At 60.4% G+C, this 15652-nt stretch overlaps 2 protein-coding genes across 2 annotated transcripts; both read right to left on the reverse strand.

The window, feature by feature from the left end:
* Positions 1-596: 596 nt before the first annotated feature.
* Lypd2 (LY6/PLAUR domain containing 2) lies at positions 597-2427 on the reverse strand. The gene is made up of 3 exons (XM_090338745.1): positions 2344-2427; positions 1131-1250; positions 597-841 (listed from the first exon to the last, which is right to left on the reverse strand). Exons 1-3 carry the CDS (start codon positions 2399-2401, stop codon positions 648-650), a joined length of 372 nt encoding a protein of 123 aa, XP_090194871.1. The 5' UTR covers positions 2402-2427; the 3' UTR covers positions 597-647.
* A 9771-nt stretch (positions 2428-12198) lies between these two features.
* Slurp2 (secreted LY6/PLAUR domain containing 2) lies at positions 12199-15429 on the reverse strand. Its single transcript, XM_090339490.1, has 3 exons — positions 15378-15429; positions 12552-12656; positions 12199-12335 (listed from the first exon to the last, which is right to left on the reverse strand). Exons 1-3 carry the CDS (start codon positions 15427-15429, stop codon positions 12199-12201), a joined length of 294 nt encoding a protein of 97 aa, XP_090195616.1.
* Positions 15430-15652: the final 223 nt, after the last annotated feature.

Below are 15652 nucleotides of genomic sequence, written 5' to 3' on the forward strand. Positions count from 1 at the left end.
GGACCCCTGTGTCCTCTGCCCCACAGCACTTGATCAGGAGACCCTCGCCAGGGGGGAGTCCTCCACCCAGAGCAAGGCTCCCCGAAGGTGGCAGTGCCAGGGAGGGCAGCACACAGGAAGTAGAGGGCTGGGAGAGAAGGCCTGGAGGCCTCGGCCGAGGCTTGGCTGAGACGCCATGCGCTGTGGGCCAGCCAGGGACCAGCAGCACGGAGCGTGAGCAGGAGCAGGACAGAGGAGAGGCCGGGGCAAGGCTGGCCACCCCATCTTCCCCAACTCTAGTCCAGCCTCCGCCTTCCTTGGTCAGGTCCCCCCATGACCCACCAAGGGCCTGAAGGACAATGGTCTGCTGGAGGGAGGGTGCCCAGCTGGAGGGAGGGTGCCCAGGCCTGGGGCGAGTGGAGCTTCAACCCACCACAGGAGAAAAGAATGACACCAGGACAGCAACAGGCTCTGAGACCAGCAGGGAGGCCCCTCTCCCTGGCCCGGAGGACAGCTCTGTGCCCAGAAATGAGACTCAAGAGCCTGGTTGCAGGTGGCACTACACTTCTTCACGGCATCTAGGCATGAGTAGGGAAGGCAGTGGGGGGACTGGAGCAGGGGGGTGGGTGGGGCTGCAGGGGTGGGTGGGGCTGGAGCAGGGCAGGACTCTAGAGAAACAGACACACCAGGGGGGCCAGGGCCAGGGCCAAGGCCAGGCTGGGGGTGGGTGCTTTGTCCACGTTGCAGAGCTCAGCGTTGCAGCAGGACACAGGCCGGGTTTGGCCGATGCCGTCCACGTCTGAGGGCTCACACTTGCTGGCGCAGGACTTGGTCACTGTGGAGTCTCCCAGGAAGGGGAACACTGTGGGGGCAAGAAGTTTCTGCCACTCTACCACCTAAGAGCCAGCCTGGCACACACTCCGGGGTCACCCAGCCCAGGGGTCACAGCCCCCTCTTCTCCGCCCTCTGAAGACATGTGAAGACCTGCAGTGGGCCTCCTTGGTGGATAGAAGATGAGGTGCCCCAGGCCTCCCGCCCCCCACAGGCTGCAGACATCCTAGGACACAGAGGGCAGAAGGAGGGCAGGGAGGGCTGCTGGCTGGGTGGGCGCAGCCAGCTGAGGAGGCAGGGAGGGGCCCCATCTGACCCACCGATCTCCCGAGAGTAGAGTGTGGTCTTGCACATGGTTTCGTTGGCGTGGCAGGTGGTGATGGTGGTGCAGGCATCCACGGTCGTGGGGTCTCCACAGGTGAAGCACCGTAAGGCCCCCGCTGGGAGAGAAGTGAGGACAGTTGGTCAGGCTGGCCCCGCCCCTTCAGCCACCGAGAGCCTGGGGTGGGTGTGGCCTGCCCCGGCCCAGGTCTGAGGGACAGGAACACAGGCCAGGGCCTAGGACCCACAGGCAATGCACAGGGAAGACACCGGAGGCCTGGGGTCTGCTGGACTGTGTGACCTAGGCTCAGATCCCAGAGGAGACTGGGTCAGCCTGAAGGCCAGGGTGAGGTCAGGGGGCATGGGAAGATTGAGGCTGGGCATTGCCATAGCAAGATACCCAGAAGGGGGAGAGGCTCAGGGTGGCTGAGCCAGAGCACTCTCCCCTGGCTGGCTAGGCCTGGGAGCTGGGTCCCCGCGTGGTGCCCAAGGAGAGGGAGTGCGTGGACGGGTCCACAGACCAGGGTGCCAGCTTGGCACCCGAGGGGAGGAGTGTGGGTAAATTAGCCCACAGAGCTGGGCCCTGACACGGCAGCTGCTCTGGCCTGCCAGCCCCCGTGCCCCAGGCTGATTCCAGCTGACCCAACCAGCCCCAGAGCACATGGAGGACACGGCCCTGTGTCCCTCTCTGTGACCCAGGTAAGGGCCTCTGTCCTTGACCAGCCTCTGTTTCTCCCTCCAGAAAGTGGACCGTCCGCTGCTGTGCCCACATCTGCTGTGGAGTACACAGGAAATGTGGGCCCAGCCCCTCTCCCCCAAGGGCCATGTCCCGTCCCCCTTCCTCTTCTCCCTGCCCTCTGCCTTCCCCAGACCCCACCTACACCTTCCTCGGCTCTCCTTTCCTTCCCCAGCCCCAACTTTCCAGAGTCCAGGGCCCACATCATGCAGCCCACCCGCCGGCACCCAGGGCTTGGCACTGACCCCTGCCTGCCTGCCAGTCCCGCCAGCCTGCCACCCAGCCCAGACTCCCTGCCTCTCCCTGCGTGCAGGCCAGCTCTCATGGCTTCTTTCCCTCTTTGGACCTTGCCCCCATCCACCTCTGTCCATCCCCTCGCTGAACTGCCTTCACCTCAGTAAAAGGGCACCAAAGCTGGCGGTGCGGTGCCCTGCAGACAGACCCACTCCCCCATCTCCCCGTCCCTTCCGCCTCACCGAGCTCCCTGCAGGTGGCCAGAGTCAGCACCATCAGAGCCAGCGGGGTTCCCTGCATGGCTCTGGTCCTGGTCGGCACACTGGCCCGAGGCTTGCCCAGTGGGGGTGCCAACGGTGGTGCAGACCGGTCTGCTGAGCGGATTAGGGAGGTCAGATTTCAAGAGGGCGGGCCCCCCGCCGCCAGACTGCCACTTCCTCCACCACTTCATTCACTGGGGTGTCTCCAGTCTCACTCCCCCCACCTTCTTCCCTCCACACCCTGCCCTGCCCTTCTTGACCCTTCCTGCCTCACCTCGTGCCCTCCAGGGCCCTCCCCACCTCCCCTGCACCTGGATGGCTGTACACCCCCCTGCAGGCAGAGCTCTGCACCTGGCTCCTTCTCCAGGCAGACTGGTGACCTAGGGCCTGGCTGCAGGATGACCTTCATGGTCAGCCTGGGTGGGGGTGCAGGCTGAACTGTTCCTGAGAGGCAGCCCTGGGCCCAGCCTCGAATGGGAGAGAGCTGAATCTGGATCCATGCACCCCTCTAGCCCAGCCCGTGAACCTCTGCTCACACCCACAGGCTGGGGGCCGGAAGCCAGGACTGCTGACTCCTCAGTAGCTGAGACTGAGACCTCAACAGCCTGGGGGATGGGCAGGGTCTCAGGGGTTGGACAGCAGGGTGTCCAGATGTCAGTCTCCTCCTGTGCTTTGGCCCTGTGTTCCATGGCAGGGCCTCCCCCACCTCCAGAGGTTGAAATCCTGTGTCCCCTCCCCCTATTCCAGGGGCCTTTCGTGCCCCCCTCCAGGAGCTTTCCTGCTTGGTCAGCAGCAGGGGCTCCGGTTTCACTCGAGCCAGGGGGAACCCTGCCTTCCTGAGCACTGGGCAGAAGCCCTTGTGCCCATGCCGGGCCCAGTCTGAGTCACACCAACTCTACTGGATCTTAGCTTAATTCATGAGAGCTCCAGTGATACAGAGTGCTAATTAATTTCAGTTCGGATAAAGAATCTGGGCTCTGAGAGCTAATTGATTTAGGCAAGGTCACTTAGCAGCCCACGCAGAGCCCAGCCTGTCCAATTTGGCCACCGGTTGCCTGGAAGCCACGGTGCAAACAGCATGGGTGATGCAGCCTTAGCGTAACTGGATTACACACGCCACCCCACACCTGGGTGCCTCCTAGGCCTAAGCCAGTCTTCGGCTGCACCCCACCCATCTTCTGCTCCTCAGGCCCAGCCACCCCTGAGGAGCACAAACCCAGCCCACAGGCCTCAGCTCCAAACCTTTCCATCTGACTCTCAGGGAGACCCTGGCTATACCTGTGTGATGTTTCCACACGGCGCAGCTGTGAGTGGGGGAAGGAATGCACCCTGGCCAGAGTCCAGGTAGACACTGTCTGGAGGCCTCTGTGCTAAGAGGCCTTACCCCTGCCCTTTTTAGTTCCTCCAGGAACCACTGAGGCTGAATTTAGAGTGTGACATGGTTTAGGGCTCAGTGTAAAGCAGGGTCAGGGCTCAGTGTGTGAGCAGGATCAGGACTCAGTGTGTGAGCAGGGTCAGGGCTCAGTGTGTGAGCAGGGTCAGGGCTCAGTGTGTGAGCAGGGTCAGGACTCAGTGTGTGAGCAGGGTCAGGGTTCAGTGTGTGAGCAGGGTCAGGGTTCAGTGTGTGAGCAGGGTCAGGGTTCAGTGGTGAGCAGGGTCAGGGCTCAGTGTGTGAGCAGGGTCAGGGTTCAGTGTGTAAGCAGGGTCAGGGTTCAGTGGTGAGCAGGGTCAGGGCTCAGTGTGTGAGCAGGGTCAGGGCTCAGAGTGTGAACAGGATCAGGGCTCAGTGTGTGCACATGGTCAGGGCTCAGTGTGTGAGCAGGGTCAGGGCTCAGTGTGTGAGCAGGGTCAGGGCTCAGTGTGTGAGCAGGAACAGGGCTCAGTGTGTGACCAGGGTCAGGGCTCAGTGTGTGAGCAGGGTCAGGGTTCAGTGTGTGAGCAGGGTCAGGGCACAGTGTGTGAGCAGGGTCAGGGTTCAGTGTGTGAGCAGGGTCAGGGCTCAGTGTGAGAAGGGTAAGGGCTCACTGTGTGAGAAAGAACAGGGCTCAATGTGTGAGCAGGGTCAGGGCTCAGTGTGTGAGCAGGGTCAGGACTCAGTGTGTGAGCAGGGTCAGGACTCAGTGTGTGAGCAGGGTCAGGGCTCAGTGTGTAGGCAGGATCAGGGCTCAGTGTGTGAGCAGGGTCAGGGCTCAGTGTGTGAGCAGGGTCAGGGCTCATTGTGTGAGCAAGGTCAGGGCTCATTGTGTGAGCAGGATCAGGGCTCAGTGTGTGCACATGGTCAGGGCTCAGCGTGTGAGCAGGATCAGGGCTCAGTGTGTGCACATGGTCAGGGCTCAATGTGTGAGCAGGGTCAGGGATCAGTGTGTGAGCAGGGTCAGGGCTCAGTGTGTGCACATGGTCAGGGCTCAGTGTGTGAGCAGGATCAGGGCTCAGTGTGTGCACATGGTCAGGGCTCAGTGTGTGAGCAGGGTCAGGGCTCAGTGTGTAGGCAGGATCAGGGCTCAGTGTGGGAGCAGGGTCAGGGCTCAGTGTGTGAGCAGGGTCAGGGCTCAGTGTGTGAGCAGGGTCAGGGCTCAGTGTGTGAGCAGGGTCAGGGCTCAGTGTGTGAGCAGGAACAGGGCTCAGTGTGTGACCAGGGTCAGGGCTCAGTGTGTGAGCAGGGTCAGGGTTCAGTGTGTGAGCAGGGTCAGGGCACAGTGTGTGAGCAGGGTCAGGGTTCAGTGTGTGAGCAGGGTCAGGGCTCAGTGTGAGAAGGGTAAGGGCTCACTGTGTGAGAAAGAACAGGGCTCAATGTGTGAGCAGGGTCAGGGCTCAGTGTGTGAGCAGGATCAGGGCTAAGTGTGTGAGCAGGATCAGGACTCAGTGTGTGAGCAGGATCAGGGCTCAGTGTGTGAGCAGGGTCAGGACTCAGTGTGTGAGAAGGGTCAGGACTCAGTGTGTGAGCAGGGTCAGGGCTCAGTGTGTAGGCAGGATCAGGGCTCAGTGTGTGAGCAGGGTCAGGGCTCAGTGTGTGAGCAGGGTCAGGGCTCAGTGTGTGAGCAGGGTCAGGGCTCATTGTGTGAGCAAGGTCAGGGCTCATTGTGTGAGCAGGATCAGGGCTCAGTGTGTGCACATGGTCAGGGCTCAGTGTGTGAGCAGGATCAGGGCTCAGTGTGTACACATGGTCAGGGCTCAGTGTGTGAGCAGGATCAGGGCTCAGTGTGTGCACATGGTCAGGGCTCAATGTGTGAGCAGGGTCAGGGATCAGTGTGTGAGCAGGATCAGGGCTCAGTGTGTGCACATGGTCAGGGCTCAGTGTGTGAGCAGGGTCAGGGCTCAGTGTGTGAGCAGGATCAGGGCTCAGTGTGTGCACATGGTCAGGGCTCAGTGTGTGAGCAGGGTCAGGGCTCAGTGTGTAGGCAGGATCAGGGCTCAGTGTGGGAGCAGGGTCAGGGCTCAGTGTGTGAGCAGGGTCAGGGCTCAGTGTGTGAGCAGGATCAGGGCTCAGTGTGTGAGCAGGGTCAGGGCTCAGTGTGTGAGCAGGGTCAAGGCTCAGTGTGTGAGCAGGGTCAGGGCTCAGTGTGTGAGCAGGGTCAGGGCTCAGTGTGTGCACATGGTCAGGGCTCAGTGTGTGAGCAGGGTCAGGGCTCAGTGTGTGAGCAGGATCAGGGCTCAGTGTGTGAGCAGGGTCAGGGCTCAGTGTATGAGCAGGGTCAGGGCTCAGTGTGTGAGCAGGGTCAGGGCTCAGTGTGTGAGCAGGGTCAGGGCTCAGTGTGTGAGCAGGGTCAGGGTTCAGTGTGTGAGCAGGATCAGGGCTCAGTGTGTGCACATGGTCAGGGCTCAGTGTGTGAGCAGGGTCAGGGCTCAGTGTGTGAGCAGGGTCAGGGTTCAGTGTGTTAGCAGGATCAGGGCTCAGTGTGTGAGCAGGGTCAGGGCTCAGTGTGTGAGCAGGATCAGGGCTCAGTGTGTGCACATGGTCAGGGCTCAGTGTGTGAGCAGGGTCAGGGCTCAATGTGTGAGCAGGGTCAGGGCTCAGTGTGTGCGCAGGGTCAGGGTTCAGTTTGTACGCAGGGTCAGGGTTCAGTGGTGAGCAGGATCAGGACTCAGAGTGGAACGAGGAACAGGGTTCAGTGTGCGTGTGAGAGGGATAAGGGCTCAGTGTGTAAACAGGATCAGGGCTCAGTGTGTGAGCTGGATCAGGACTCAGTGTGTGAGCAGGATCAGGACTCAGTGTGTGAGCAGGGTCAGGACTCAGTGTGTGAGCAGGGTCAGGGCTCAGTGTGTGAACATGGTCAGGATTCAGTGTGTGAGCAGGGTCAGGGCTCAATGTGTGAGGAGGGTCAGGGCTCAGTGTGTGAGCAGGGTCAGGGTTCAGTGTGGGAGCAGGGTCAGGACTCTGTGTGTGAGCAGGGTCAGGACTCAGTGTGTGAGCAGGGTCAGGGCACAGTGTGTGAGCAGGGTCAGGGCTCAGTGTGTGAGCAGAGTCAGGGTTCAGTTTGTAAGCAGGGTCAGGGTTCAATGGTGAGCAGGGTCAGGGCTCACAGTGGAACGAGGAACAGGGTTCAGTGTGTGTGTGAGAGGGATAAGGGTTCAGTGTGTAAACAGGGTCAGGGCTCAGTGTGTGAGCAGGATCAGGCCTCAGTGTGTGAACGTGGTCAGGATTCAGTTTGTGATCAGGGTCAGGACTCTGTGTGTTAGCAGGGTCAGGGGTCAGTGTGTGAACCGGGTCAGGATTCAGTGTGAACATGGTCAGGGCTCAGTGTGTGAGCAGGGTCAGGACTCTGTGTGTGAGCAGCGTCAGGGCTCAGTGTGTGAGCAGGAACAGGGCTCAGTGTGTGAGCAGGGTCAGGGCTCAGTGTGTGAGCAGGGTCACGGCTCAGTGTGTGAGCAGGGTCAGGGTTCAGTGTGTGAGCAGGAACAGGACTCAGTGTGTGAGCAGGGTCAGGGTTCAGTGTGTGAACAGGGTCAGGGCTCAGTTTGTGAGCAGGGTCAGGGCTCAGTGTGTGAGCAGGAACAGGACTCAGTGTGTGAGCAGGGTCAGGGTTCAGTGTGTGAGCAGGGTCAGGAGTCAGTAGTGAGCAGGGTCAGAGCTCAGTGTGTGAGCAGGATCAGGGCTCAGTGTGTGAGCTGGATCAGGACTCAGTGTGTGAGCAGGATCAGGGCTCAGTGTGTGAACAAGGTCAGGGCTCAGTGTGTGAACAGGGTCAGGACTCAGTGTGTGAGCAGGGTCAGGGCTCAGTGTGTGAGCAGGGTCAGGAGTCAGTGGTGAGCAGGGTCAGAGCTCAGTGTGTGAGCAGGGTCAGAGCTCAGTGTGTGAGCAGGATCAGGACTCAGTGTGTGAGCAGGGTCAGTGTTCAGTTTGTGAGCAGGGTCAGGACTCAGTGTGTGAGCAGGGTCAGGGCTTAGTGTGTGAACATGGTCAGGATTCAGTGTGTGAGCAGGGTCAGGGCTCAGTGTGTGAGCAGGATCAGGACTCAATGTGTGAGCAAGGTCAGTGTTCAGTTTGTGAGCAGGGTCAGGGCTCAGTGTGTGAGCAGGGTCAGGGTTCAGTGTGTGAGCAGGGTCAGGGTTCAGTGTGTGAGCAGGGTCAGAACTCAGAGTGTGAGCAGGTCAGAACTCAGAGTGTGAGCAGGGTCAGGGCTCAGTGTAAGCAGGGTCAGGGCTCAGTGTGTGAGCAGGATCAGGGCTCAGTGTGTGAGCAGGATCAGGGCTCAGTGTGTGAGCAGGGTCAGGGCTCAGTGTGTGAGTGTGGTCCAGGACTCAGTGTGAGCAGGGTCAGCACTCTGTGTGTGAGCAGGGTCAGGACTCAGTGTGTGAACAGGGTCAGGGCTCAGTGTGTGAACAGAGTCAAGGCTCAGTGTGAGCAGGGAGGCTGATTCGCTGAGTCCTAGGAGTGAGCTTCTGGAGTGCTGGTCTCCAGTGTAGCCTTGGGTCTGTGATGTGAAGCTCCTCTCTAGACCTGTGCAGACCCTGCCCTCCTGGTTAGGGTGAAATGATGGTGGAGCTGCAGCCTGGTGAGGTGTGCAGGAGAGGCCACCTCTGCTCCGTGGCTCTCTACTCACAGTTCAGTGGGTCTGGGCACGGTCCGTGGTTTCTCGTGTCTCATTCTTCCCAGCGTGCCTTAGGATCTGGCTATCCAGTGACACCAAGTCCTCTGTCGGTCGTTGTGCCGTGGTCAACCACATGGATTGTCTTCCCCGCCTTCGCTGAGTCCTGGTCTTCTGGAGGCTCCCCTGGGAAAGGAGCTCCTTCCCAGCCCCTGCCGGTGGCCTGCATTCCCAGGCTGCTGGCTGACGACTCCCCAGCCCCGAGTGGCTAAAAGCCTTCCATTTTTTGGTCTTGCCTTTCATTTTTTGGTCTTGTCTTTCTTTTCTCTTTCTGTGCTGGTCTTGGGACTTGAACTCAGGCCCTGGATGTCCTTTCTCCCCCACCCCCTCTCTCAAGTTTTTATTGGAGATAAAAGTCTCGTGGCCTGTCCTGTCCAGACTTTGAACTGTGATCCTCGGAACTCAGCCTTCTGAGTAGCTAGAATTACAGATGCAAACCATCAGTGCCCAGCTAAACCCTTCCTGAACTCGACAGACACTCTCTGGCCCTCCTCTTTCTTCAGGTGCTGTGTGTTCACTGGTGGGGCCCTGCCTGGCTCCCTCTCACCTGCCCTACTTGTGGCACCCACAGCACCACTCCATTTGCCCTTAGTGGCAGATCTGGGCAGCTGATTTTGCCCCAATGTGCAGCAAATACCACTGTCATCCCAGGCTGGCGAGGCACTCAGCCAAGTCCCGAGTGTCAAGTTCAGCGGCAGGTGGCCCCGTCTAAGGCTCCGGAGCAGCCACTGCAGCTGCCGCCTTGGTGGTTCTTGAGAGGGCCATTCTGACGCTTCTGCTCTGGGGAGGGAAAGTCCCTGCAGAGTCCTGCTCCCGGGGACCTGGACTTTCTGCTCTGGCTGGTCTTGAAGCTTGATCTTCCTGATCTCTCTGCCTCCTGTGTAGCTGGAACTACAAGTATGCCTCGGTGCCAGGCCCTAAAATACTTTCTGTAGCCCTTTTGTGCATCTCTTTAAACTTGCATTTTGCTTATTTTTTTTAATTAACAGCTTTATTAAATATACTTGTCAGGTTGTTCGGTTTGACCATTTAAGGTGCAAAATTCAACAAGTGTCAGTGCGTGCAGACCTATGCAGACCTCACTCTTTGTGGCTCCGAGAGAAGTTCCGTGCCTTCGGCCATTGCCTGCCCTCCATTCCTGCGCAATCATGAAATGCATACTTGGTCTTCATCCAATCTTGGCACGCAGGTCCCAAAACTTTTGGACTCTCTGAAGCAACAATAATGTCTTCTGCAAGCTAATGACTGACGGGTGGATGGGCTCCAGGTAGCTTCTGGGTGGGGCTGGTCCCCTGATGGATAACTGCATAATTAGAGGGCAAAGACTGCCCCTCCCACCCCAGCCTCCCGGGAGCAGAGACGGGGCCTGAAGGCTGAGCTGGTCACCAACCGCCGGTGTCAACATCCAGCTCGTTCACATCGCAAACCTCAGAATGTGGAGGAACTTCCTGCTGCCTCGCCGCATGGGGGTTACCGAGGGCGGTGCCTCAGAAAGGCATGGCGCTCCCGCCCCTCTCAACACCCCTCAGCTCTCTGCCTCTCCCTCTGCTGTTCACCCACGTCCTCTGTCATGGTGATGACAGATAAAGCAAGGTCGAGGGAGCACACTGCTGTCCCGGAAAGAAACTGAGCCGCAGCCCGCCAGAGAGGAGCCACACCCAGGACTGAGCGGGGTGCTGGACTGGGAAGCCGGGTTCTCACCTGTGCGATGGGGCCCTGGCTCCAGACAGCCAAGGCACCTCCCTCCAAGACCCAGGGGACCTGCATCCCGGCAGCCTACCCCCAGCGTCTCCCCTGGGCCCCGAGACCTCCCCCGAGCCTCAGCCTGGTACGCGCGCCTGTCACAAGCAGCCAGGACTCCCAAACGTGTGCCACCATCCTTTGAGAGCAATGTCACTCTGTTGTGTAGATCAACAGGAAAAATGTCCCTACATCTTGGTGACAGAGGTAAGCCAGTGAAGAGAGCAGGAAGCATGTTTCTTAGCAATGGCTGTCCTTCTCTCCTCCATGTCAGGCGACAGCTAATGGAATTTGTCACTTTGGTTTCCCTCCCCTGCAGGTCATGGCGCTCGTTGCCTTTGTGTGCCTGGCTTTGTCCACGGAGTAGAATGTTTCTAGGGATTGCACACAGCACAGGCTGTGGCACTATCACCCCTCCATGGCTGAGGAGATTGGTTTTCGTTTCCGTTTGTCAGCTGCTGGACATATGGTAGTTCACTGTGTGGTTGCTGGATCATATCTCTACACTGGGGGTCTTTGTGGACAGTTACTATGGACGTCTTTCATTTCTCCTGGTGTGGTGGTGATAGTGGGGTGTGTGTGTATGTGTGTGCGCACGCGTGTGTGTGCATACCACTTCTGGGTCACATGCTGACTCAGTCTAAAATCTGGTTCACTATTTACAAGCTGGAGTTTGAGAAACTTTTCTCCCCAAGCATCTGAAGATCTCTTTCTTCTCGCCCTTAAAGTCTTCCATTCCACTGGATGGGGGTTTCTGACTCAGCTGGAGAAGTTGAGACCAGATTTTCCCATCTTTCTGTCAAGGACACTGCATGCTGGCCGTGATGCCGGGGGGGGGAGGGCCCTCTGGCCACCCCTGGCTCAGGAGGCACGGTGGCTGTGTGTGTGTGCCAGGCTGCCCTCTGAGTGGCCCCTCCTCCCCAGAGACCCGGCCTTGCATGGCTGGGTTTTCAGGAGACCAGCACAGAAGTGACAGCAAGCCAGCCGGGCTAGGATCTTTCTCACGGGCTGCCGGGGGCTGCGCCTCCATCCGAAACCAGGAGTCGAAACTTAAGCCCTGGGCTTGGTGATGAAATGTTTGCCAAGTGAGTAACTTCCACAAACATTGGGTGTTAGGTGCTGTGTCTTTCCCGAGGCTCAGGCGCAGGGCAGGTCTCGTCTCCCACCGCAGGCCACAGCTCTGCCAGCCTGGGCTATGGAAGGTGACCGGCAACCTGAGGCAGAGTCCCTGCCCGGAGAGGGGACCGCAAGGCTTGGCTGGGTGACCAGACTCCAGCCAGGACTAGGTGTGGGGAGCCGGTGAGCACACCACAGACTGGGCAGCTCAGGAGGAGGCACCAGGAACCCCAGGCCAGGGCGGCAAGCTTTGCCAGGAGCAGCTGGTGAGGTCGTGAGCAGGAAGAGGTCCGACCCACTGCGGCCCCCTCTGCCGCCCCATCCCAGAGACCAGAGGCAAGGAAGCCTTTGTCCTCTGAAAGGACACCCCCACCTCACCCTCCCAGGCTGAGCAATGCTGGCGCTGCAGAGGCTTCCAGATCCCTCTTGGCACCCCAGCCTCATTTCTGCCACACTACTGGATTGGGAGCAGCGTGACTTCAGGGCCCTGAGTGTCTGCAGCCCCAGCTTTTCAGAGCCTGTGTCTGGTGGGAGGCTCTACTGAGGGGAGAGGTGGGCGGGGGCTGGGGGGGAGGAGGCCCTGGCCAGAAAGAGAGGGAGAGGAGCAGCCTTCCCACTGTCCTGCCCCCCCCCACTGCCAGTACAGAGTTCTGCTCTCTGGACAGCGCAGCCGCAGGCTGGACATCGCGACAGCAAGACTCAGCTTCCTTTTATTGAGGGTCTCTTGGCATTGTGGACACACAGATGGAGGGCCTCAGTGTGGGCTTAAGGCGAGACCCCAGGTAGGGCTTCCTGAGGAAGAGCCAGGGACTCAGGGTAGTGTCTGCTAGGCACGGCAGGGTGTGGTCCTGCGGCTGGGTGCGGCTCTGGGACTTGCTGGGACATGAGGAGGGGGTCAATCATCATTACAGAGGCTGGACTGGCAGCAGGCGATGGACACATGGGGCCCCAGGTCCAGGCTGGGGACATCTGGGCAGCCATTGTAGCACATCTTGGTGACCAGAGGCAGGTCACTGAAGCTGATGGGAGCCCCTGCAGGGTGGGGAGAAAACCAGCGATGCTCCCTGAGCCTGAGCTCCCTGAGCACCTGTCCTCCTGCAGTATCCCGAGGGTCACCCCAGGCCCACCGGGAATGGGGGCCGCAGAGAGGGCTGCAGATGCATCCCCACTCCTCCACACTGTCCCCGTCAGAGCTGCATCCCCTTGGGACAGAGGGGTGTGGATGCCCCCCCCCGCCGCCCCACTCACGGGTGGCGATGATGACACAGTGGGTGGAGCCCGCGGGGCAGCGGCTGGCATGGGAGCAGCCTCCGAAGCCCTTACAGCGGTGGCATCGCAGGCCCTGGGCTGCAGCTGCAGGAAGAAGGGCACAGGGTGACAGTCAGGGGATCACCCCCCCGTCCTTAGCCAGACCTGCATCCTCCTGGCCAGCCCCCACCCCTCGCTGTGGGGTACCAGGCCCCTCTGGGCTCTCCTGGTGAAAGCCTCAGCTGAGGCTCGAGCTGCCAGCCCAGGACATGGTGCCTGGGGGAGCAGAGCCAGGGCCCAGGGGTGGGGCGGGGGGAGTGTGTAGGTTTCTAGGGAACTTGGTGGGGACAGAGAAGTCCAGGAGTCAGACCTGCCATGCTCGCTTCCACCTGCAGGAGCCTGAACAGACCCTCGGGGCCTCAGTTCCAGGGCACACAGAGGGGCAGCTCCAGGCGGACCTACATTCTCTGTCCTGCGCCCCTCCCCCCCTCCTCCCCGTCTCTGCTCCTCATCCTCCACTTCCTGCCACTCACCCCTTCTCCCATCTTCTCTTTGGTTCACGTAGAAGGAGAGTCCTCACCCCAGGGCCCTGCCTGGCCTCACTGGCCTGCAGATGGCAGGTCCTAAGCACGTGCCCTGCACACATGTGGCACGCCACATGCAGGTCTCAGCGGAGCCCGTGCTGTACTCAGGAGGCTGAGCTGGGAGGCTTGGCAAGAGCTCTGCTGCCAGTCTCTTGTGCCAGGAGGCCCAGGCTCCGCTCCCACCAGAGCTATCCCTGCACTGCCCTCAGCACACAGAGGTCTGCTCAGCCCTGGCCTGGGGTCCAGCTCTGCCCACATCTTTGAAGCAGATGACCAACAGGAAGTCCTGCTTCAAGATCCCACCGTCCCTGGATGGTGCACAGCCCAGCAGAGAAGGGGAGCCCCCACTTCCCTCCTGCAAGACGTGACTACGGAGCCCTCAACTCCGACCAAGAGGCCCAGTCTAAAGGTGGCTTGCTGGGCCGGGCACATCCTTCCTGGACATGGAGGGGCACAGGTGGGGGAAGATGGAAGGGCAGGTGGCCAGGATGCCATGAGGGACAGCAGGGCGCTGCAGAGAGCCCAGCGTCTCCTGTCTCCACTGTCCTCCATGGGTGCGTCTTCCCTGGGCCCCGGCTTTGCCTGTGCTATCCTGCGACCCCAAGAAGGCTGCCTGGGTGTCTGGTGCCTCCTTGCTGCACTCACCTGGGAAGCCCCAGCTCCTCCAGAGAAGGGGCTTTTAGAGGGATGGGGGCTGCCTGCCGCTGCATGCCCTTCACCCCCACCCCCCACCCCGTGAGGCTCAGGGGTGCTGTGATATGAACGAGCTCTTCAGATGTTCCCCAGTTTTCAGCAATGAGACAAGGTGTTTTAGCCCCTGACAGGAACCTGCTGCCAGAAGGGGCAGAGGGGCAGAGCCCTGATGGACGCTTGCCACTCAGAGAGGCGGCTCTGGAGAAAAGAGGGAAGGACAGCAGCATGGGTGTAGGGACAGCAAACTAGGTTAGAGTCCTGTCCCACTTTCCTACACACAGCCACGGGCAGGTCACCTCCCTCGTCTGCTCCATCTGAAGCAGGCACAGGATGTTGCTGGCCCCCCACCCACCCCGAGCCCTGGAGAGAGGGTGCTGTCCACAGATGACAGCACAGGTACCCCCGAGACAGGCCCACGAAGCCCCAGTGCCCAGTCACCTCACTCGTGGAAGACTCTGGAGCAGGCCTAGGCTTGTCCCTTGGGACAGCTGGCTTTCCACAAAGAACTGGAAAGTTCTCTCATGGAAGAAATGGTCTCAGGGTCAGAGGTGCCTGGGGTGTGACAGCCCTGGTGGAGAGGGCGGAGGACTGGTCCAGGCCCAGGCGATACTGATGGCCCATGACTGGTGGAGGCTGCTCCCTCCAGAACCCAGTCCTGACAGGTGGAGACTGCCCACCTGAGCTTAGGGCATTCGCTCCAGTGAGTCTTGGCCTTCAAGGTGGAGATGGTCTTCCTGAAGACCCTGGACAGCGGTCCAGCCTCTCAGGGAACAGAGACAGAGGGTCCCTAGGCAGCCAGGACCCTGGACAGCGGTCCAGCCTCTCAGGGACAGAGACAGAGGGCCCCTAGGCGGCCAGGACCCTGGACAGCGGTCCAGCCTCTCAGGGACAGAGACAGAGGGTCCCTAGGTGGCCAGGACCCTGGACAGCAGTCCAGCCACTCAGGGAACAGAGGGTCCCTAGGGGGCCAGACTGGGGGAGGGGTACCTCTAGGGAAGGAGACTGGAGGGCCAGTGCCAGGATGCCCCCTCAGGTGGGCTCTGCAGCCCCGGGGTGTCTCCGTATACCCGGGCAGGCTTTCCCAGGGGAGGGAGGTCTGAACGTGGAGGAAGAGCTCTGAGACAACCAGAGCTCTGCTTGAAGATGGAGGTCAGGTGTGGACAGGGGTATCTGGGGTGCTGCGAGGAGCCACCCCCTGGCAGTCACAGGGCAAAGGGGCTGACCTGGGGCCTGAGGTCCAGTCAGAGTGTGCTGAGGAGGGAGTGGGCAGGAGAGAAAGGAGCAGGGCAGGGAGGTGGGGGTACCAGAGGAGGGCGGCAGGCTGGGTACTTAGTAGGGAGGATCAGCAGGAAGTCTGTGTTGGGGGGGACTCGGGGGTTCAGAGGGAGGGTTAGAGGAAAGCTCCGAATTCCCCAAGCAAGCTGTGGATGGGAAGGGAACAGTGCCAGGGAGTGGGGCAGTGGCTCCCCCAGGGGGACAGTAGTAGCTCAGCTCTAAGGACAGGGGTAGACAGGCGCAATGGGGGAGGTGGCCACATCCCCAGACTCACCCAGGTCCAGGCTCAAGATCATGGCCAGCAGGAGCTTGTACAGAAGCCTCATGTTTTGAGGAGGAGCAGGAGGCTGAGGGCCACCACCTCTTATACCCCAGCGGCTCCTACTCCACCCTCCTCCCTCCTGCCACCAGCTCCCAGCTGAGTCAGGAGGTGAGCTGGACCCACCGGCCCAGAGCTGGCTGCCATGAGCCCCTGGGCGAGCCTGGCTTGGTCCCTTGTCTTTGAGCAGAGATAGCCAGTGTGCCAGGCTCTCATAAGAACCCTGGCGC

Source organism: Megascapheus bottae, chromosome 9 (genome assembly GCF_031878675.1).
Source record: "Megascapheus bottae isolate mThoBot1 chromosome 9, mThoBot2.hap1, whole genome shotgun sequence".
In the NCBI taxonomy this organism is placed as follows: Eukaryota; Metazoa; Chordata; class Mammalia; order Rodentia; family Geomyidae; genus Megascapheus; species Megascapheus bottae.